This window comes from Halichoerus grypus, chromosome 1 (genome assembly GCF_964656455.1).
Source record: "Halichoerus grypus chromosome 1, mHalGry1.hap1.1, whole genome shotgun sequence".
Taxonomy (NCBI): Eukaryota; Metazoa; Chordata; class Mammalia; order Carnivora; family Phocidae; genus Halichoerus; species Halichoerus grypus.
The window spans coordinates 192,855,526-192,879,476 of NC_135712.1; the positions used below are offsets into that span (position 1 = coordinate 192,855,526).

The following is a 23,951-nucleotide window of genomic DNA, read 5'->3' on the forward strand; positions in this document are numbered from 1 at the left end:
CACTTCTCTGGGAGATTGGCCCCAGGCTCATCATGTGAGACCCCTTCCTTGTCCCACACCTTTATGGTCACACCATTTCGGATTCAGAAGCATCTTCATTTGATGCAGAAAAGTGTCAGCTCACGGCTGCCGAAATGGCTGACCCAGTTTTTGGCTGCTTAATAAGATGTGTAAGGATGGACTCTACTATTGCTATCGTAGAGGCTGCCTGTGGAATGGCCAGTTCCTGGCACCACATTTTAGAAAAGAGATTAGAACCTGCAAACTTTTCAGAGAAGGGCCACCGGGATGGTTCTTATTTTGGCTCTTATGCTTTATCAGGAATGACTGAAGGACCTGGACATATTTCAGGTAGAAAGAAAAGTCTGTAAGAGAGAGAGGCTTCTGATACTTGGAGTGCCATCTTATGACAAAGAGGTGAATTTGTTCAGTGGAGGCTGCACATCAAGAGCTTGGCTGAACTTTTGGAGAATGATAGCTAAGGATCCAAATCTCAGCTTTGCTTCTCAGTGGTTTGGTCTTGGGCTGCTCCATTATCCACTCTGAAACGTAGGTCTTTCTGATAAGTGGGGATAAGATTAGTACTTGCCTCCCAAGTGTGGGAGATTAGATGAGATATTTCATGTCAACTACTTAGTGCAATGCTTGGGACATGGCAAAGCTTCAGTGAATGGTCAGCACGAGTGTTATTATCAAATTCTGTGTAATGAAGAACCAGACCAAATGGAAGAGTTAGAGGGAGCAGATTTTGACATAACATCTGGAAGGAGAGAACTTCCCAACTATCAGAATTTCTTCTTGGAGGTGTGATTGCCCAAATCTGAGATTGTTTAAGCTTCAGCTCAGTGACCTACATTAGGAAAAAGAAGGAATTCACGCTCTGAGTGAGAAGCTGCACCAACTAGTTCCCTTGTGGCTTTCCAATTCTATGAGCCCTCGGTATTTTACACTAAAAGATTTTACTACAGATGGGTGTTTGAAATGAAAATTTGCAGCAAAAGAAAGACTGTGGCCTTTTTTTTGGTGAAAATGTCACCATGACTACCGCAGTGTGTTCCTTCATGGTCTAAAGTGTGGTGCATATCTTCAGCCAGGGAAGTTGTCTGCGTAGGAGCCACCCTCCGCTTCTGGGATGTGTAGCCATCTGGACTGTGGAGGTGTGCAGGGAACACACTGTTGATTCATATGCCATCCCCTGCTGGCATCTCTAAAATGGGCCCTCTGGCTGGAGGTGTGAAGCAGCCAGGCCCTCCCTCTCCCACACCTTCTCCAAGTACTCGAGAGAGAAAGGGACATGAGGAAAAATGTGTAAAGATCCAGGAACATGGAATGATGGTTGGGTGGCCCCTGTGGGCAACTGGGCAGGCGTACCTGTCTTCCAATGACTGTGGATGCCGCTGCCAACAATCCACATTTGTGATCTTTATTTGGAGGTGTGCCTTTGGTTGACTAGGATTGCCAAACTTCCCCTTGCCCAGAAGTGCCAGGCAGCCCACAGGTAGTGACTGACTAGAGCAGGGATACGGGGGGCTGGCCCCCTTGCCTCCAATGGGACAGATTCTGCAGCACAATTTAGTTCTTAGAGCTCCCTGCAGGCTCAGGCTTAGGCTCAGGCTAAATTTTCTATACAACAACATCCTTGCTTAACTTCCTTCTCTTCTCTATATGATTTATTTCCTTCTCATATGGGTTCTCCTGTGAGCCCTCCATTAATAAATTACTTGCATAAAAGTCCTTGTCTCAGGCTCTGCCTCTCAGGAATATGACCTAAGACATAGAAGTAGACTAAGGTAAGTGGCCAGGGTACTGCTCAAAGCACCTGATGCCATGCCTTATAAGAAACAGTGGATAGAATAGGACTCTTTAGTAAGAAAGACTTTGAACCATGAAGCTGTCATCATGTGAGAGGAAAGTGATTTGTTCTTATGTCCTTGAATGAATAGAATGAAGGTCTGTATAGAGTATCTCCAGGGGTATGTGTGTCACCTCGGTGTAGGAAGAGCTGTCTAACAGGGGAGTCCAAAGGTTAGTGAAAGATTAACCACCTTATATTAGTTTTCTATTGCTGCCATAACAAATGACTGCACATTTAACAGCTTAAAACAACACAAATTTATGAGTTCACAGATCAGCAGTCCTGGTACAGCATTGCTTAATTGGATCCTTTGTTTTGAGGCTCATGAGGCCAAAACCAAGCTGTTGTTGGGACTCTGCTCCTTTCTAGAGGCTCTTGAGATCAATCTGCTTCCAAGCTGATTCAGGTTGTTGGCCAAATTTAGTGCTTTGTATTTGAAGGATTGAAGTCCCCATTTCTGTGTTGACGATCATTGGAGGACCATCCTTATTCCCTAGAGACCTCCTTTGGTGCTTGTACATGGCCCTAGATCTCAGAACCAACAATGGCACATTGACTCTTTCTCATACTTAGGATCTCTGACTTCCCCATCTGCTGCATCTCTCTTCTGCCTCCAGTCACAGGAATTTCTGAGCTTTGAAAGGGCTCAAGTGATTAGATTGTACCCACCCAAATTATCCAGGATAATTTCCCTATTTTAACATCTATAACCCTAATTACATCTGCAAAGTTCCCTTTGCCATGCAATGTAACATATTCACAGGAAATAGGAGTGGATATCTTTGGTAGGCGGCATTATTCTGCTGGCTACAGTCTACCACCTGGCCCCCATAGATGCACATCTCTCCCAAATAAAAAATACATTCTCCCCATTCCACAGTCTCCAAAATTTTTATCCCATGACAGTATCAACTCAAAGCCCCAAATCTCATCTAAATCTCATCAGTTTAAAAATCCCATCATTTAAATCATCTAAATTATGTATGGATGAGGCTCTGGGTGTAATCGATTAAGTACAACCCCTGAGGGTTGTCATCAATGGATCTGTGACACTAAAGAAACAATTTATCTGCTCCCAACAGACAAAGATGGGACAGGCAGGTATAAAAGTTACAATCATTCCAGTTCAGACAGGAGAAATGGAAGGTAAAATGGAAGCAGTAGTCCAGTGCAGTTTCAAAATTCAACCGGGCAAACTCCACTAGATTTCAAGGCCTGGGAATAATCTGTGGTTCTTGGCTCCACACTAAAAGCCTATAGCATCCATTTTTTTCAGGTGCTCTTCTATCTAAGTACTAACCAGACCCAAACTTGCTTAGCTTCCAAGAGCAGACAAGATCATGTACGTAGGCTGGGGTGAATGACCAGGGTGCTGCTGACAGCACCCAACACCGTGCCATATACATAGTGGACAGAATAATGACTGCTTACAAAGAAAGACTTTGGACCACCCACATGTACTCTTCCGTGAAGCTTTCCACAGTCATCTTTCCCTCCTCAGGGAGTGGATGATTGCCTCTCATTCTCCCCCATAACATATTATTCAGAACTGGTGGGTCCTAACAGGGAACTGAGAAACAAACAAGAAGTCAGATTTACTTACCTGTTAAAATCTTACATGTTTGTAGAGCATGAAGGGGGACCACAAATAGCAATATAAACCAAGTGTTATGTTAGTAATGAAGGGTGTGAGTTTAGGTGTCAGACACCATGGTTACACTCTCAAGTCTTACTACACTGTGATCTCCGGCATGTTACTTACCCCTCTGAGTCTGACTGCTTGCAGCTTTCCCATGGGGGTGGTAACTGCTACCTATAAGGATGCTGTACAGATCCAGTCAGGGGCTAGTCGGGAAGCATGGGGCTTGGCATATGGTAAACATTCTGGAAGTGGTGGCTGCTGTTATTAATTGCAGTCTTGTATTCTAGTTATGTACTCCCTCTTCCACCAGAAAATCAAGTTCCTTGAGACCTGGCATGATATTTCATTTATCTTCGTTATCTCTGCATTGTCTAGCATCTATTAGGCACTCAGTAATTAATGAATTAAATAACTAAACTTTGTTGTTACTCCTAGGACATTGCTTATGCCACTGGCCAAATATTTGGAACCTGACCTCTTATTCTATTAATTTCTATGGTTCCCAGGATCATATCATCCAAAAGACCAGGATAAATCTGCCAAACAATCTTTAATGCAAATTTAGGAAAAGGAGTAGGTTATGTATGAAAACAAACTAAGGGGAAAAAAAAACAACCAAACTAAGGGAAATGTGTGTGTGTGTACAGATTCATGCGGTATGGTCTTAGGTTCCCAAATGTCTATTTTTTTGGTGAAGACTAAAGAAAATAATTTAATGCTAAGTTTATATTATATTTATGTATTTCCATGGAAACTGTTTTCCTATCTCTCAAGAATTTGAAGGCTTCTGTATAAGACCAGGGTTTTAATGAGGGCCTACATGGCCTTATACAGTCTGTCTCTTCCCTAGCCCTTACCCCTTGGGTCTCATCTCCTAACACTGTCTTCATCACTTCCTACACTCCAACAACACTGGGCAACTCACTGTCCCTGGAGGCATGGTACCACCTCCATTGAGAATACCTGCACTAGAATGTAAGCTTCACGAAAGCAGGGATTCTGTGTGTGTTTTCCCTGGCACATAGTGGGCCATCAGCAAATATTTCTTGAATTTTATCCAGGCACACCTACCTAGGCTAATGGTAACCAGTATCAGACTGTAGAACAAGTGGGCAGGGAATGCATTCTGCCAGGCTGAATTCTCTGATATACTTTCAGGAATACTAATAATCATGCAGGAGCAGCAACAATAATAAGTATAAGTTTCAGTTATTGAGAGTGTATTGTGTGCCAGCCCAGCTAAGTACTTCATATGCTTATCTCATTTCAACTTCACCATCCTGAGGATCAGAGAAAATTCAGGAATTGCCCAAGGTCACACACCTGGTAGGTATGTGAGGACAGGATCTGTTTAACTGTATAGGATGAATTTTAAGACTTTCTGAGCTTTACCTTCCAAATAGTAAGGTTTCATTTTTAACTTTTGTTATTAATTTGTTTTATTGTGTATGGACAAAGAATGTGGCCTGTATCACTTCTGCGTTTTGGAATCTGATTAAAGTTTTTCTTGGTGGTCTGGTATGTGATCAATCTGTTTAAATATTCCATGGAGTCTTGAAATGAGGATCTGTAGAATCTAAAGTTCACTGTAATTGTCTATTAATTTAGTCTTACTAATTATATCATTAAAATCTTTTAGGTCATTTTTTAAATGCTTGATCTGTCAAAGATTGAGAAGGATGTTAATATTTGAAAGTCATCATTTTATCCCCTCTATTTCTGTATGCCTAACCATGTTTGCCATTTAAGTTTTAATATCTAATATGGATATCAGTACCAGACAACTGCTATTGAGATAAGTCTCTTTAAATTTTCAAGTCCTCAAGAAAGGAGTGAGAAATGGAAGACAGAATCAAAGGAGAAATAGGGAGGTGACTACAATGAAAGAAGCCATTGGAGAGCTAGGTGTCAGCTTCAAATATCAAATCAAAGCTGCATGGTGAAACATGGGCAGTATAGTACAGTGGTTAGGAGCAGAGGCCCTGGGACCAGACTGCCTAGGACAAGTCCCAGCAGTGCAATTCAGTAGACTGTGCAAGTCACTAACTTCTCCATGCTTCCATGTCTTTGAGTGAAAAATGATGATAATAATAGTATCTATCTAAAAAGGTTATTGTGATGATTAAATAAGTTAATATTTACAAAGTGCTTAGCACATGTATAAATAACTATTAGCTATTGCCATCCTTCACATCAAAATCATTTTTGGTCTAAAGGTATTATAGAACTTATAGGTTTATAAGTACAATGTCATTTGGACTGTTTCATTCAATCAGTCAATATTTATTGAGCACCTATTCTTGACAGGCACTATGTTAGTTACTGGGAATATAATGGACATATAGAGTCCCTGTGCTCATGGAGTATACCATCCAATGGTGAGCCACAGACATGAATCCATTGATTTCATAAGTTAGTGTAAAATTGCAGCCATTTCCAGTGATATGAAGGAAGGGTACACAATGTTATGAGAGTGTATATGGGGGTGCAGGATGTAGACTAGCGTGGAGGGTCAACTAATGGCCTTTCTGTGACCTATTTGTAATCTGTGGCTTCGTAACAAATACCCCAAACATTTACTGGCTTAAAACAGTGAACACTTATTATCTCACAGATTCTGTGGGTCAGGAATGTGGGAGTCACTTAGCTGGATGGTTCTGGCCCAGAGTTCCTCATGAGGTTGCCATCAAGCTGTTGGGCAGGGCTGCAGGCATCTGGAGATTTCACAGGGGCTGGACGACTCACTTCTGCTATGGCTGATTCACATGGCTTTTGGCAGGAGGCCTCGGTTTCATGCCACATGGGCCTCTCCATAGGGTAACTTGAGGTATCTACATGATGTGTCAGCTGGCTTCTTCCAGAACAGGTGATCCAAGAATGTGAGCAAAAAGGAAGCCATAGTGTCATTATGACCAAGCCTCTGAAGTTGCAGATGTCATTTCTACCATATTCTATTTGTTAGACTGAATTACTAAGCTCAGTTGAGATTCAAGGGGAAGATATTTAGGCTTCATCCTATAAAGGGAATGTCAAAGAATTTGTGGACATATTTGAAACAACCATATGAGGAATTGGTATTTTTTCTGAGATGGCTAGGATGAATATTGAAGATATTCTATTCTGGACCAGGATTGACAAACTTTTTCTGTAAAAGGCCAGATAGTAAATATTTCCAGCTTTGCAAGGCCATATGGTCTCTGTTACAACTACTAAACTCTGTCACTGTAGCATGAAAACAACAATAGACAATATGTAAAATAATGGATATAACAGTGTTTTAATAAAACTTTATTTACCAAAACGGATGGTGGGCTGGATTTGGCCTATGGGCTATAGTTTGCTGATCCCTGTAGACAAAAAGAGAACAAAAAGGGTAGAGGATTATTCCAAGCAGAAGAAACTGAATGCTTCAAGAAGAAGAGAGCTGTTATGCAGTTAAGAATGTAAAGATACCTAAAACAGATTTTTTTTTAATGTACTGTGTTTATTACAACATTGTTTGTAGTGAATAAAAAGAGTGGGAAACACTTATTTACACAGATAAATTCTAAAAACGTAAGTATTGTTGCGGTAAAAACCAAAATGCAAAAGCTTTGTGTAGGGCAGACAGCTGGCGTTTATGTAAATTAAAAAAGAGTGTGCTCTGTTGTTAAATTTATACTATTTACAAGGACATACATATATAATAAAAGCACAAAAACATGCATGAGAAAGATACCAACTTTAAGGTAATGGTTTCTTTCTAGAAGAATGGAGATGGCGAGGGTTGTGGGACTCCAACAAGTTCTATTATGTTTATGGCTTGCAAATTTTTAAAGTTGTGGTAAAATACACGCAACATAAACTTTACCATCTTAACCACTTTTAAGCGTATAGTTCAGTAGTGTTAAGTATGTTCACATCATTATGCAAGCAATCTCTAGAAATTCTTTTTTTTTTTTTTTAAAAGATTTTACTTATTTACTTGACAGAGAGAGGGCACAAGCACAAGCAGGCAGAGCTGTAGAGGGAGAGAGAGAAGCAGGCTCCCCACGGAGCAGGGAGCCCAAAGAGGGCTTGATCCCAGGACCCTGGGATCATGACCTGAGCTGAAGGCAGCTGTTTAACTGACTGAGCTACTCAGGCGCCCCTCTAGAAATTCCTTACCTTGCAAAACCGAAACTCTGCACCCATTAAACAACAGCTCTGCATTTCCTACCCTTAGTCCCTGGCAATCAGGATTCTATTTTCTGTTTCTATGAGTTTGGCTACTCTAGATACCTCATATAAATGAGATCATTCAGTATTTGTCTTTTTATGACTGCTGTATTTCATTAAACATAATGTCCTCAAGGTTCATCCATATTGTAGCACATGTTAGAATTTTGTCCCTTTTGAAGGCTGAGTAATATTCCACTGTAATTACATATCACATTTTGTTTACCATCCATCTGTTGATAGACATTTCAGTTGCTTCCACATTTTGGCTATTGTGATAATGCTTCTATAAACATGAGTATACAAATTTAAATCACAGTTTTGATGAAATAAATCATCAGTTAAATAGTACCCTGTGGAAATATAGTAGCCTGAGGCTCTTTGCTCCTTCCTTTCTCCCACAGCACGTTCCAGTCAAACTTCACTCACAATCTCCACCAAAACTGCTCCAGTCAATGTTACTAATGGCCTGCCATGCTCCTAAATCCTGTGGTCCATCCTCTGGTCTCATCCTATTAACTTCTCAGCAGCAGTTGATAAGGTGGTCACTCCTGCATCTTGGACTCATTTCTTCACTTGATTTCTGTGATGCTGTACTCTTGGTTCTCTTCTTACTTCACTGGTTATTCCTTCTCAGTTTCCTTCACTGCTTCTTCCTCACTTCTCAGACCCCTTAATGTTGGGTCACCCCTGGGCTCAGTCCTCTTTCCTCTCCTCTCCTTCTATGTGTAGTTCCCAGTTGATCTCATCTGGGCTCACAGCTTTAGGTACTATCTATTGGCTGATCCCAAATTTTTATTTGTAGCTCTTACTTCTCCCCTCAAATCCAACTCATCTATCCACCTGCCCACTCAGCATCTCCACTTGAATGTCTTATAGCATCACAAACTTAACACATGCAAAACCAAACTCTTGGTTCCCATAACTCTCACTTCTCCTTCCCAATCTTCCCTATCTTGGTTTTCCACCTGCATTCTTCCTGTTGTCCATGCTAAAAACCACAAAGCCATCTTTTACTTCTCTCTTTCTGTTGTCTCCAGGCAATCTGTCAGGAAGTCAAGTCAGCCTCACCTTCAAAACATATCCAAACTCAGTTCCTTCTCATTGCCTCCACTCTGTCACTGTGGTCCCAGGCTCTATCATCCCTTGCTGGGGTTATTCCAGTTGCTTATTACTAGTCTCTATAGTTCTGCCCTTACCTCCTTCCTCAACCCCAAACCATATTGCAGCCCAGCAGCCAGAACAGACTTTTAAGGATGTGCATTATATCATGGTTTGTCTTTGCTCAGAACCTTCCAGTGGCTCCCCATTTTCCTCAGAGTAAAACCAAATTTGGACCCCGTGTGTCATCCTGCACCCTAGCACTTCTCTGACCTATTTTCCCCATCTCTTATTCACTGCTAGCCTGGTACTTAAACATTTGCTATTCCCTCTGCTTGCAATGTCTGTACAACTGGTTCCTCCATTTCCTGTAGATTTTTGTTCAATGTTACCTTAGCATGAAGCTTTCTCTGATCACTCTTTTTAAAGTTGCAATTGATCCCCTCACACAGTGTGTCCTGTTCCACTTTTCTGACTTATTTTCCTTTAAAACACTTAACAGAAAACTGGTTTGGTCTCCTTTTTAAATTATTGTGCGTCTTTCTCATTGGAATTTGAAATGAAAAACCCATAAGGGCTGGGGTATTTGTCTGCTTGGCTCACTGCTGTATTTCCTATATGCCCTGCCTCAAATTATTATTTGAATATATGAATCTGCCATATCTTAAGACTGATGTGAGTTGATGTTTGAGATTATAGTGTTACTTTCCTGTCAGTTTCTTCAACTGGTTTTGTTCCTTAAAAGTGGTAATTTAAAAATATGGCTTCAGATTCTTTGGCACTCCTCCCAGGAATCTGAGCAGGCTTGCAACTGCTTCAACCAACAGAGCATGGCAGAGGTTATACTATGGGACTTCTGAGGTTAGGTAATAAAGGGCTATGCAGTCTTTGGCTTATTTGCTGGAGTGCTTGCTCTTGGAGTCTTTACACCTAAATATACAAGGTTGACATCCTGAGGCTGCCATGCTGTGAAGAAGCCCAAGCCACATGGAGAGACCGTATACAGGTGTCACCATATATAGGTGATATTCTAGTGAAACCCAGCCTTGAAGTCTTCTTCAGTCCAGCACACCAGATACATGAGTGAACAAGCCTTCTTGGAAGTGGATCCACCAGTCCCAACTGTTCTAGTCCCTGACATCATGCTTTAGAAACAAGCCTTCCCCAGTCTATCCTTTATATTCCTGATCTAGAATTCATGAACATAATTAAATGGTGGTGGTCTCATACCACTAAATTTGGGGTGGTTTGTTCCATAGTAGATTACCAGAACAGTAAAGGGGAAAGTCAGATAAAAATAGTGAATTACCTTTGGATAGAAAGTAAAGTTTTGAGGTTTTTTTTTTTTTGTGTGTGTGTGTGTGTGTGTGTTTCCTACTGAAGAGAGTAAATGGTGTGTGCAAACATTATTCTGCCAGGCTCATCTAAGAAGCTAGTGTCCATCCACGTTAATTCACTAGACTCTAGATACTCATAAACTTCCCAGAAATGTCATCCCAATGAACCACTTGAGATTTCATGCTTAAAATTCTGGGTTCTTGGTATATTTCCATATTGGTCACCTGGAGGAACTGGCAGTTTTAAACCAGCTAAGGCCAACCTATACTTGAAATTATAAGAAAATATATATCCCAGGTGACAGTATCACAGTGAGATATTAAAGTTTTTGATGCTGCCAATTTTCTTCTTTTATTTTTAGCCTGTTTTTAAAAAATGAGAATTGGTGTAACTAGAAATACCAGCCAGTGATCAGCAATTCAGTCAGCTGCTTATTAAAAATCTGGAAGAAACCCACTCATAAAGCTCCTCATTCTGTAGCTCAGAGTGGGGAAGAGGTGTGCCCAAGGTCTTAGGCTGGGACTGTGGGCTCATAAAGCTCCTCATTCTGTAGCTCAGAGTGGGGAAGAGGTGTGCCCAAGGTCTTAGGCTGGGACTGTGGGCTCCTGACTCCCCATACAATGCTCTTTCTTCTTAATAGATGTTTTTTAGCCTACAGTCTGGTTCAAAGATGTACCTCCCAGGTGCTGTCCCGGGTCCTGTGAACCAGCTGAAATGGTGCATACCATTTTGTTTGTGTGTGCTTTTGTACTCATTTTTGGAGAGAATCCACACGTTCCGTCTAATTCTTATAGAGATCAGTGACCCAGAAAAGCATAAATCCACTGTACTTGATTTAATACTGTCCTTTAAAAATTAACCAGAGTAAGTTAAATCTTGTACTCCCTTGTATCTATACCAGATGCTTCTAGGGAAATTCTTCCATTGTTTAAGATTAGTGCATAACGGGTGCATCTTTCAGATAGTTAGGCATCGTTGGAACACCCAGCAACCAACACATCTTACTGTCTATTTAGAGAAATTCGGCAGGCAGTCACATGTTAAAATCAATTTTGTGATTCAAAGGCTACAAACAACACAGGGCTGATTAGGTGTTATTTTTCCTTATAGTCATTGCAGTAGTTAAGGCAGAGAAGACTGGGATCTTTACAGAGAAAGTCTAAAGGTGCAGAGGTGAACTTAACAGAGGTTTCTTTTTCACACACACCCTGCCATCCCCTGTGGGTGTTCAGTGGCCTTTTTATATGGCATTTCAGGAACCTGGGCTCCTTTTATCTTGGAATTCTGCCATCTTCTTAGATCTTGGAGTTCTTTACTTTAAGCCAGCAGACAGGAAAAAAGGGAGAATTGAGGACAGAGTACGAAGTTTTTATGAAAGTTGAGTTCTTCATTTCTGCCCATATCCCACTGGCCAGATAAAAGTCACATGGCACCATCCTGATACAAGGGCAGTGGTGGTGGTGCTTCCTAACAACACTCTACATTAAAGAAGAGGAGCACAAATCTTGGTCAGGCAACTGCTCCTGTCTGCCACAATCAAAGTGAGCATTTTAAGGATCCTATATCTCAGAAATGGATGAAGTGTCTGAGATGGAACTTTCAGACAGTCCATGATATCTATATGTGGATTACGATCTTCACTTACCTGACACCTTAGGAATTAAGGTGATCCTAAGTAACTGTGAAGTCAGGATTGATTGAAATATAGTGTAGTTAAGATAGGAAAATTGCAATTTTCAGATAATTGGAGATTTTATTTTATTTTACTTTTTAAAGAGTGACACAGAGTCTAAGGGCCCAGTCTGGATTTTGAGCTGGTTTATACTATAATGGAACTTGTATAATTATAGCCAAGAAAACTCTCTTTCCATTTTTGCAAAACTATTGCTACAAGTTTAGCTTTGTTATTGCATGTTTGCCCTTAAAAATGTTTTTGTGCTTGGCAGAAATTATAATAGCGCATGTCTTTACCCTATGGTTTTTATTTTCTATTTGTGTTACTTAGTTGCTTCTTAATTATTTTTGCTTGTTTTATGGAAGCTTAACCTCTCTCCTCAAATTATTATTCTGGAACTGGGTTTGGCTATGGTATGAAATTACCATGAAATCGATTCTCAGCTTTTTTCATTAAGATGCTTTTGATGCCACATGGTATCAGAATTGGTGACATGTGAAATGTATTTCTTCTACCACCTCCCGTGGAGCAACTCTGACAAGTTACTTACTTTCCATTTTTTTATCTATGAAATTTTATTGGTCCAGTGAACTCCAACAATCTTGGAAGTATGTTGAAGGCTAAGTAGCTTTCTTTGGAGGTTGAAGTCCTTATGTGATTGACCCGGTGGTGTGCTGGAACTGGATTGTACTGGTCGATGAAAGTAAAAATTGGAAACTTGTTCTAACAGCTAATGTTACAAATTAAATATACAAACTCATGATTAAAGACGTTGTATTAAAACTCATGATTTACTAATTTTTTTGGTTACATTTTACTATTGATGTTTTTGAGGTTATTACATTTATTTTGTCCATATAATAGAAATACTATGCAATGGGGTGCTATTGGGCCTTTCTTCCCAACTCTGCATTCAGTGATACCACTTAGGTGGCTTGAAGTTGGCCATGGTGGGTGCTGGTTGTTAAATGTTTACCAGTAGCCCACTGGACTCACCACACAGGTCAGATTCTTCATAGGGTAGTGTTGAGGCCTGAAAGAGACATGTGTCAGGGACATTGTAGATGCTCAATAAAGGGAAACTGTTTTTAAGGTCATTCCTTCAGAAAATCTCTGCCATGTCCCTGGAGCCTAAAAATGACCAGTGTTGCTGGATTATTTTAGTCCAGTACCTCCAAAAGGACAGAAGATCTCCAAAAGGACAGAAGTTCATAAAATGGGTTCAGAAATACTTGACTCCATCTCTTCCAAGGATATGTTAGGGAAAAAATATTTTAAATGATGTGAGACAACTTTGAATAATTAGGAAGCACTAATTCAAATTCTTAAATTGGAGATTGAGAAGTAGTTTTGCACAGGTTTGCTGGTTTGTGCCAGTGATGACTTTGGGAAGAAAATATGCTATATTCCGGAGGCGTAGTGGTGATTCTCCAGTGCTGGTCCCTAGACAGTGGTCCATGACCAAGTTTTCTTGGGCCGCTGGCAAATAAGAACAATGTTAATCGAATATGGGCAAAAGATTGTTTGTTTTATTATCCTGAGAAGAATTATCTTTTACTGTGGGACTCTGTTTTTCTGGCAATATTTGCATTAATATGTTCTGTCTTTATGAAATGGTGATGGTAGTAGATGGTAGTGGTGGAATGAGAGTTAATTTTAATACCTTTACTTGAAAAGAGCTAGAAGTCATGTTGGTTCTCTTCCCTAAAGCCCTAGGTGGTTTTTTTGTTTGTTTGTTTGTTTTTTGTTTTTAATGTTTGTGGCCCAGTGGAATGTAAAGGGCTAGAACAACTTCATGTTGAATTTAAATGATTTTTCTGCAAGCAAATAAGTCTTATAGAATTATTCCATAGGTGACTTGTATCAGCAGCATGGACGTATGTGAGCTAATTGGCTACTTTCATAAAACTGTTGCTAATTATTATTAAGAAAATCAAAGCATAAACAAAAAAAATCTTATCTCTTCTTCTGCCAAGGAAACTTTCAAAGTCTTGACAGAACTGTTCTTTGGAGAAGAGGCATGCAAAAAGTGAGCCTTCCAGCTTAAAATTGTAATTATGTTTTTTATGTTTTACCTAAAGTTATATTTGTCACATTCCAGAAGTTCTTGGGTCTGCATCTGGCTTTAACCATTTTTGTCTCCTTGCTAACACTGTTGATATTAATGCCAATTTTAATTTCTTGGCATCACGAGTGCATAAACATATCACACACAGATGTGATTTTGAATGAGGACCGAAACTGTAAATTAGGAAGCAAGATATTAACAGGGTTTCATCACATCAGTTCACTCCAAAAAGTGACACAGTGGTACTGAAAAGGTCTTAAATTGCTCATTTCAAACCTACCTCAGTAGCAAAATGCCAAGCGTGCAGTGGATTTGCAACCACGTTAGTCATTTTCTTTCCTCCGTTTCCATGCTGTGTTTGTATTGGGAGCACAGAGTAATGTAATTTAGTAAATTATGATTTGATGGCTGGGCAAGAGCCCCAGTGTTGAACAGTATTTGGACTATGATTACTTGCTGGCTTTGTCACAGTTGACATTAATTATTGATGGTAGTTTCAGAAATAGCGCATGTGCCAGGAGCTTTTCACCGAACGCAGGCTCCAGGCAGAAGGGACGCTAACGAGGGTGGGGGAAGAGTCACCTGTAGCTTGTTCATGTCGGAGCACAGCGAGCCTGCACCCAGTGGGCTGTGTGGTACCTGTGTAAAGGTCATGGTGTAACGGAAGGATGAACCGTCAGGCTTATTTCTATCGTGTTCCTCCCCAGGAATTGCACCGAAGGAGCCAACTTCAGCCGGAGCCAGCAAAGACGAAGGCTCTCCAGACTGTCATTGAAATGAAGGTAGGAGCTGTTCACATTTGTCAAAAACAGCTGTGCGTCCGGAGTTTGTTCTAACTTGATGGTGCCTACACTTGAAACGAACCTTGTGTTTCTCTCTAGGCACCCTGGTGGGTGCTTTCCTTCTGCATCTTTTTGCCTTCTTGGGTACATTTAATTTATTGGCCCTTTAATTAGGATGTCTATTCTGGGCAAAAGAATAAAGGGCTCAAGTATCCCTTGGCTGAAAGGAGCTGGGTTCATTTCCAGAGCATGGCCAATGCTTTCAACCCTAGGGGAGGTTTTGTGTGTGCTTTAAAAGGAAATTTCTAAAGCTAGAATAATTTTTTTCCCCTTTTCATTCACATTACGAAGAAAAGACACTTTAAAAAAACTAAGACTTGGCAAAGAGAAGTTGCCTTATATGCAATGAAGTCGTTAAATAATTAAAATTATGCTATCAGTAAAATGTACTTTTCAAAGAATAATACTTTCCCAGGACTCCAGTATTTTCTCCTAACCAAGTTTGGAAGTAATAATAACTTACTAAATACTCATAAGGTATCTTAGTTAGCTGTGGAAGCATAGAGATGTTATTTAAAAGAACCAAAGATCCTCCTGTATAGATTTAGGGCATTTAAAGAACAATGAAATAAATGATGATGGCTAAGCCATGATGTATGATTAAGAAATAGATCTAAATGAAACCCAATTGCTTTGTCAGTATCTAGAAATGTAAATAAAGGTTTTTTTACTTTCAGTGTTTACCAGAAGGAAGCAAATAGTGTTTATCTAAGAGTAAATAATTCTTGATTTAAATTGTTTCATGAAGAAAAAAAAATTTATCACAATGATGTTTGCAATCTGGTATTCCAGAGTTTAACACTTGAGAGTTTGCTGATCACCATTAGCCTACAAGAGAATTCTGTAGCTTGCTGATAGGATTGGATAATGATTTTTCTGTCTTTTTTATAGCACATGATTTTGAACTGTCTGCCAAAAAATTCCTAAGTCCTGGGGATAAAGAAACTAACACCAGCCATTGAATATTTGGCATGTACAATTCTGACTTGGGATTTTTTTTTTTTTTTTTTTTGTCAATGACAATGTCTTCATCCAAGTGAATTTTTGTGGAAATAATGTGGAGCATTTGCTTTTAAAACTCTGTGTCCCCCAAATGAGGTTATATGAGTTGAGGCACTCATAATGCATTTGCAGCAAATTGGTTTGAAAAATATCGTCAAAGGAACCAAATGCCAATGAGATTGAATAATCCTTGCTAATCTTGCCTCATCAATTCGTTTTGAATTTATGTAATTTGAACTTGTTTTGAAAAGAAACTTATCATTCTACACTTGTGGGGGAGTGTTTCATAACAGATTTCTTCCTTACTTTATACTGGAACCGAACTTGAAACTTGGTTAGGGTTCTTTCTTTTCTTTCTTACTTTCTTTCTTAAGAAAAGAAAAAAGACAAAATATTTTATTTTGTTTTACTTTTTTGCAGAGTCGGTCTTTCTTCCACCCACCTCCACGCCTACTACCCCAGTCTCTGGCAGTTACTAATGGGAAAGAGGATATATATAAAATCTATTTCTAAACTATCCTTTCTTTTAAAAAAAAGAGTAAGAGTGAATTCCAGGAATCTTTGGAGAAACCATGAATGACATCTCTTCCAGAGCAGTGGGCATATTTCATGTAAAGGTCTCTATTCAAAGACAATTAATAGCTTTTGATGACTTTTAGAAGTAAAAAATCTGTTTACTTATGACTGTGTCAAGTATCATATGTTTTATTAGAAAACAAAAAAATTAATAAATATACTCATTTAGGCTATCTATATGGGAAGGCATAAAACATGACTTTTAGGGCAGATTTCACATCCATATATTATCAGTAAATTGAGTCTGGAGTTTTTCTTTTATGGATGCCAATATGTTGATTTATAGAACATATTTTTAGGACAAATGATGATCAATATACTTGTCAGGGAATTGAGCCTGGAGTTTTTCTATTGTTTTTTGGATGTGTATTAATTTACAAACCACTGCCTTCTGTTTTGTCAGTGGAGAATTCTGGGTCCCATTAGCATCTATACTCAGCATGTAAAAATTGAGTTATGGAGGCAGATGGTAGAGGGTCATCTTTTCAGCTGTGTGTGTAGCTTATGACAGAGGCTGTGATCTCCTTCAATTTTATACATTACTTCCCTGCGAATTTGGAAGGAATATTAGAAACCCACATTTAACAAGCTTTAGGGTTGACTATCAAATACAACTGACCCTTAAACCTGGTGGGTTGAACTTAAGACATCTTTGTGTTTTTTGTTTTTTTTTTTAAATTTTTTTATTGTTATGTTAATCCCCATACATTACATCATTAGTTTTAGATATAGTGTTCCATGATTCATTGTTTGTGCATAACACCCAGTGCTCCATGCAGAACGTGCCCTCCTCAATACCCATCACCAGGCTAACCCATCCTCCCACCCCCCTCCCCTCTAGAACCCTCAGTTTGTTTTTCAGAGTCCATTGTCTCTCATGGTTCTTCTCCCCCTCCGATTTCCCCCCCTTCATTCTTCCCCTCCTGCTACATTCTTCTTCTTCTTTTTTTCTTTCTTAACATATATTGCATTATTTGTTTCAGAGGTACAGATCTGAGATTCAACAGTCTTGCACAATTCACAGCGCTTACCAAAACACATACCCTCCCCAGAAGACATCTTTGTGTTTTAACTTAAACACCTTTGGGTAAACATTGGTGTCATCTGGTACCTTGGCAAAATCTAAAGTTGAAAGGAACTTTTCTAGAGAAAATTTGACCTGTAGTTTCAGGGAGATGACATGAATTAAGGGCTTATAAATTACCTCTACTAATCCCTTGCTTCTGAGAGAAACTGAGGGTGAACTTCTGACCCCTCATCTTCTCCGCACATAAACTTTGTATCAACTTGAGAAAGTTGTTTATTGTGAAAATCTGTGAAATCTTGCCCTAATACAAGCAGTTTAAGAAACTTGGTCTGGTAGTTTCAGTAGATCTCTACATGCACCTCTGGGCTTGTACATTGTGAAAATATGTCTCTGTGGGCAAGCACTGGGGAGGGCCATCAGCATCAAAGTGGGAGTAATTCTCTTGCAGCCATCACATCTATTGCAGCCAGTTGAGCCAGGGGGATTACGGTCATCTGAATGAAAATGAAAGGAAGCAAAGTGAATGAAGTTATTTGTGATTTATCTTCTTGCAGGAGGCTCCAAGTTTTAATTTTCATCCCTGTTTGCTCTAGCAGGTATGTTCCAGGTTTGCACTAGAACATTGTGTGTATTTCTCACAGAAATTAGTTTTCTTGTAGATGGTGCAATGCTCCTCCTTTTCTTGCTTTTGTGTCTAAAGATTCTTTACTAAGCTCTTCTTTTCCACTTTTATGGAGAACTGTCAATAAAAATGGTAGTTAAGAAGCTTTTTCCCTCTTTTTTTTTTAATGTTAATTCCTTTGAAAGAAAGTTTTAACCTACTTTTATTATAAATTTGACATGACATAAAGATGATATCTAAAAATTTCACTTTCTTAGGTTCATTCATAAAGTTGTACCCAGTTTCTTTTTAAGAAAATGAATTACAATAACAGTACTTGTCAGATAATCTTAAAATTGTTTTCTTTGCTAGTTAAATCTTCCAAGTGAATGAAAATCTAATTCAAAATGGCTAAAGCCAAAAGGAAATTTATTGGCTCACTCAGCTGGAGAAAAACAGGGTATTGCTTCAGGCATAGCTTGATCCAGGGGCTCAAAAGATGTTAATGATCCGATTTTCTGTCATCCCATTCTATAGTTTGGTTTCCTTCATGTAAACTCTAATTTCAGACAGCCCCTGTCTGCCCATCTGAGCAAGATGGCTATAACAGCTCTAATAATCACAAAAGGAAGGGATAGGAAGAAAGTTGTGTTTTAAGAAAATGCAAAAAAGAAACCAACCCCAGAATAATGATAATTACTGGGATGGGGTGTAAACTTCACTCTAAACTTAACAGCCCAGGCTAAAAAGGAAATACACAAAGTTTCCTAGTTCTCATTTGCTTAATAAATTAAATGGCACTCATTCATCAGGAAAAACAAACTTTATGCTAGCACTAACTTCAGCAGAATTTATCAAGTCGGAACTAAGTGAGTGCCATAAGGGATTTAGTAAAAGTTGCAGAAAATGTATTTGATTTGGTAAACTTGTTATCAAAAGTGGATTAAGAAGCTAGGAGCATAATGTCACTAGGTGACAGTATTTCTGTGGTAACTAAAGTGAGGATTGTTGGTGTTTAGCTTTCTAGTCACATGACCAGCCAGGCACTTGTGTGTCATGAGTGGTTCTTCTTGAGTAACATTTGTTTCCACCAGGCTTTTCTATGGGAAATGAGCATTGACCAATTCAACATTGAGCTTGACTAAGTTGCTGATTTGTAGTTGTGCTGTTTATCAAAGAATATGACTTTGCATTCAGGTGCTAAACTCCAGTGGTGAGATTGATCTTTTGTTATTAAAACTAAAGACCAAGCCTTGTCTTCCTGCTCAGGCAGATGACTGCTGTTCTTCTGCATGGCGCGGAGCTGAGCTGCAGTTGGGTTCAGTTTCTCTTAAAAGATATGCTGATATTTGGTCAAATTCAGCCAATTCAGTTCCACTAAGCATGGAAGGGATGCACTGGAACATGGAGAAGGTAAGAGCCACAGTGGCAACTTTTCCCAAGGTCACACATCTAGGAAAGGAGGGATTTCAAGTTCAAACCTAGGCCATTGAATGCATCCCAATTCCCAGTACGAACTTAATTCAAGTACTGGGATCTAGTCAAGAATACCACTTTGTGGCTGAAATGTTTTCTTTGGCTCTAAAGCCTCCCTATATTTATTTCTTCCATTTTTTGAACTCTTACCTGTTTGAGTCTAAATACTGCACTCTACTTAGAATGATTTCTTCTCTTAGGATGAGATGTTCATAGGAAATTTGTTTCAAGCCTAGTTTTTCTAGCTAAGCCATTATGATGGCTTTTAGGCCTTAAAACTATGCCACACTCTGTTTGTGGCTGTTAAAAAGAATAAGAGCAATAACAATAAAAATACCACCTTGCACCATTGGTGACAACCCACAGCCCGAATACCACTAACCAGGCATGGGAAGCCAGATGCGGGGCACCTGACATATAATAACCTGTGAGTAGGCATAATTAGCTCCATTTCACAGATGAGTAAGTTGTGTTTTAGGGAGGATAAGCAGCCTGCTAAGGTCCTACATCTAGGCAGTTGGCAACTGAGATCTGAATACAGGTTTTTCCTCCAGAGTTCCTATACTTTCTATTCCTTCAGTCTGCTTTTACTGAAGACAGCCCATAGGTTCAACTGGTTTTTCTTTCAAAACTTTTTATTTTAGAAATTATGCACTGGAGTTTGTATCATAGAACAGGTTGAGGCAGCTCTTGAGAGCTGGAGAAGTCTCTGGTATTTTTGGGAAAGTGTTATGTGCTTTGTAGCACAAAGCACATAACAGTCATCCTTTTTACATGTAAATGTTATCAGCCCTCCAAATAGGGCTCCAAATTTGTACTCTACTGCCAATGTATGCCCTGTATTTCCTCCCTGAGTTTTAAGCTTGCCCTGAAGTCTTTATAACAGTTGGAGCATAACTCATTCAAACTTGCAAAGCCCTGTGTTTTTGATTTGTGTTATCCATTTAACGATACCAGAAATTATCCTTTAGCTTATTATTTTTTTTCTTGAGAAATTTCTTCATCTTCTCATCTTTCAACTTAAAAAAAACTTTGTCCCATTTAACTATTTTCCTTAAATAAGGGGAAAAATGTGGGTTTTAAGTGATAGCCAGAAAAAGCAAAATGTCAAGTTAAATGTTAGCTCTGGATGATATATAGTTGTTATTTGGAAGCAAGGAAGACTTTAAAAAAAAAGAGGAGACTTCTTTCCTTTTTTTGCCCAAACTCTTCTTACAATGTGTTTGAATATTTGAGTTGCCAGTCAATAATTCCTGCTATGAACAGGTTTAGTTTGTGTGAATTTAACTCCTGAAGTTGAATCACAAACACCTGTGTTGATTGAGTAGCTATTTTGTGCACAGCACCATGGTAGACCTTTCAGAATAACTGAGCCCTCAGTTTTTAAGGGGCTAATGGAGGGAAGTACCTAACCCAGGATCTAAGAATGGCAAACTGGACTGCAGGGGCTCAGAGGATATCAAATGAGAGAGGGGCAGGGAATGATTCCTAGAGGAGGTAGCATTTGAGGAGGGCCTTTAAAAGTTGGCATGATTTTAATAAAGGGGAGAGGGATGGTTTAGAAACAGCAGGAACTGTAGGAGCAAAGGCAAGAAGGCTGGAAAGTATGAAGAGTATCTGGGGAAGAGCAAGTCATTCAATTTGGTTGAGAGAAGACTTATTAAGTTCAAAAAACAATAGAAGATCAAATAAAACCATAATAAGGTGAGAGAAAAGAAATAATAAAAAAGTTGAAATCAGTGAAATAGAAATCAAACATATACTGGAAGGGAATACCAAGCCAAACACTGATTCTTTGAAGAGATTAACAAAAATGACAAATCCTGGTTAGAATTATTGGGAACAATAGCCAATATCAGGATTGAAAGGGGATATCACTGTCAATCTTATTGACTATAAAAATATGAGGGAATTTTAACAACATTATGATAATAAAGTTAAAATTTTAGATAAGTTCTTTTAAAAATACAACTTGTCAAAACTGCACGGGAAGAAATAGAATGTCTGAGTAGTCCTAAATATTAAAGAAAATGATTCTATATTTAAAATCTTACCACCAAAAAAAGCAACCCCTAAACCTAAAAACCAAACCAAAGGAAAAAATCTGCAGGCCCAGATGGCTTCTTTGGTTAATTTTACTAAGCATTTGAAGAAAAAATTATCATTAGTCGTACAGAAACTATTCCAGAGAATAGAAAAAGAGGGAACACTGCCCATCGTATTTTATGAGGCCAATGTAACCTTGATATTAGTACCCAACAATGTCATTACATGAAAGGAAAATTACAAGCAATCTCTTTCATAAAGGTTGATGCAAAATATCCTACCGAACTGAAAATTAAATGACATGACCAAGTGACAATTAAATGACATGACCAAGTTGTGCTTATTCCAAGAATGCAAGGTTGGACTAATATTTGGATATCAAGCAATATTATTTACTACATTAATAGGATAAAGGACAAGCATAAATGTAATTTCAATAAATGCAGAAAAAACATTTGAAAAATGCAACATCCGTTCATGTAAAAAAGAAAAAAAATGCTTTTTTGCAAACTCAAGGATTTTCTTTTTTTTTTTTTTTTAAAGATTTTATTTATTTATCTGACAGAGAGAGACACAGCGAGAGAGGGAACTCAAACAGGGGGAGTGGGAGAGGGAGAAGCAGGCTTCCCGTGGAGCAAGGAGCCTGATGCACGGGGATCGATCCCAGGACCCTGGATCATGACCTGAGCCGAAGGCAGCGGCTTAACCAACTGAGCCACCCAGGCGCCCCTTCTTAATTTAATAAGAAGTAGCTATAAGAAAATTACAATCAACATCATATTTAGTGGTAAAATATTGAAAGCTTTCCTTATGATATAAATAATATGACAAAACTGCCTATTACTGTCACTTCTCTTCCATAATGTTCTGGACATCCTAAGTATAAGAATTATAAAGAAAGAAATAAAAGCACTTTTATTGACAGGCACCATAATTGTGTGTGTAAAATCTCAGTGAATTCATATATAAACAATTAGATTAATAAATGAATTTAGCTAGATAGCTAGTCAGTATTTTAAAAATGAATCATATTTCTACATGCCAGTAACAAACATTTACAAAGTGAAATTTTGAAAACAATATCATTTACAATGGCATTAAAAAACCCAAAATATCTAGAAGCAAATCTAACTATGGTGGCGCAAGACTCAAATTTAAATAGAAGGTTCAAAACATAATTAAATGTGGAATAACCAAAACCTTGAAAAAAGTGAAATAGCTATCAACAATGGAATAGATAAATAGTGAAATATTCATGCAATGAAATGCTATATGGCAATGAGAAAGGACCAGACTATTGCTTCATATAACAACATATTCAATACCCCCAAAACAGCATTGAAAGAATCCAGACACAAAAGAACACATACCATATGATTCTGTTTATATGCGTGTATTCCAAAAATAGGCAGAAATAATGAATAGTGTTAGATGTCTGGATATTGGATAATTTAGAGGAGTGAGGGGTTATGGAGGCTGGGTGGGGGCATGAAGGAAGCTTCTGGAGTACAAGTAGTATTCTGTTTCATGATCTGGTTTGCTTGTGTCCAGGTGTGTTTACTTTGTCATAATTCTTCATGCTGAAAACTTATCATTTGGCTAATTTTTTATGTATAATATACTTTAAGTAAAAAGTTCATTTAAAAATAAAGGAAGAAAAATTCATCAGTAAAAAGACAAATAATCTTATTAAAATTTGAGCAAATGATTTGAATGGGCATTTTTCCAATGAAAACGTACAAATGGCCAATAAGGACATGAAAAGATGTTCCAACAGGAAATGCAAATCAACCCTCAATTAGATACAGCTTATCCCCCACTAGGATGGCTAAAATAAAAAAAAGACAGTAACTAACAAGTGTTGGGAAAGATGTGGAAAAACCATACTCTCTTATTGGTGGGAATGTAAAATGGTTCGGTCCATTTTGGAAAACTCTTTGGCAGTTCTTCAGAATGTTAAAAGTAGGGTTACTGTATGTCTCAGCAGTTCTCCTCCTAGGTGTACACCCAACCAAACTGAAAACGTATATAAAAACCTGTACACAATAGAGGGGGGAAAGATGGTGGAGGAGTAGGGGACCCTATTTCAACTGGTTCCTGGAATTGAGCTGGATATCTACCAGACAACTCTGAGCACCCACGAAACCAGCCTGAGATGTAAGAAGATCTGGATCTCTACAAACAGAATAGTTGTAGGCAGTTGGTTTTGAGGTACGAAGCGGGGAGCCGTGATTCCGCGGGCAGGTACCGGAGGATAAACGGCAGCAGGAGGGTGCCTGGCCGTGGGGATCCTACACCGCCAGTGAGCGACAGCCTTGCGTGCTGCAGACGGGCACAGACTCGCAGACCGGTAGCGGCCGGGAAAGGACTTTAGGGCAGCCCCCGGGGCGGAAACCCAGAGCGGCAGGGTTGCGCCTGCAAACTGCAGCCCTGGAGTGGAAACCAGGAGCGGCGGGGTCGCGCCTGTGAACTGCAGCCCCCAGGGCAGAAATCACGTGCACGTGA

General features: G+C 39.0%; 1 protein-coding gene across 14 annotated transcripts in view; it reads left to right on the forward strand.

Annotated features, from left to right (window-relative positions):
• The window catches only part of ERC2 (ELKS/RAB6-interacting/CAST family member 2), a 984,330-nt gene that overhangs the window by 277,556 nt on the left and 682,823 nt on the right, over positions 1-23,951 (forward strand). For all 14 annotated transcript variants that reach the window (XR_013449531.1, XR_013449532.1, XM_078076915.1 and 11 more), the window contains one exon: positions 14,584-14,658. Coding sequence is in view for 12 of the 14 variants with exons in the window: in XM_078076915.1 (XP_077933041.1) it covers positions 14,584-14,658 (75 nt within the window). In the remaining 2 variants the exon portion in view is untranslated. The remainder of the gene's footprint in view (positions 1-14,583; positions 14,659-23,951) is intronic.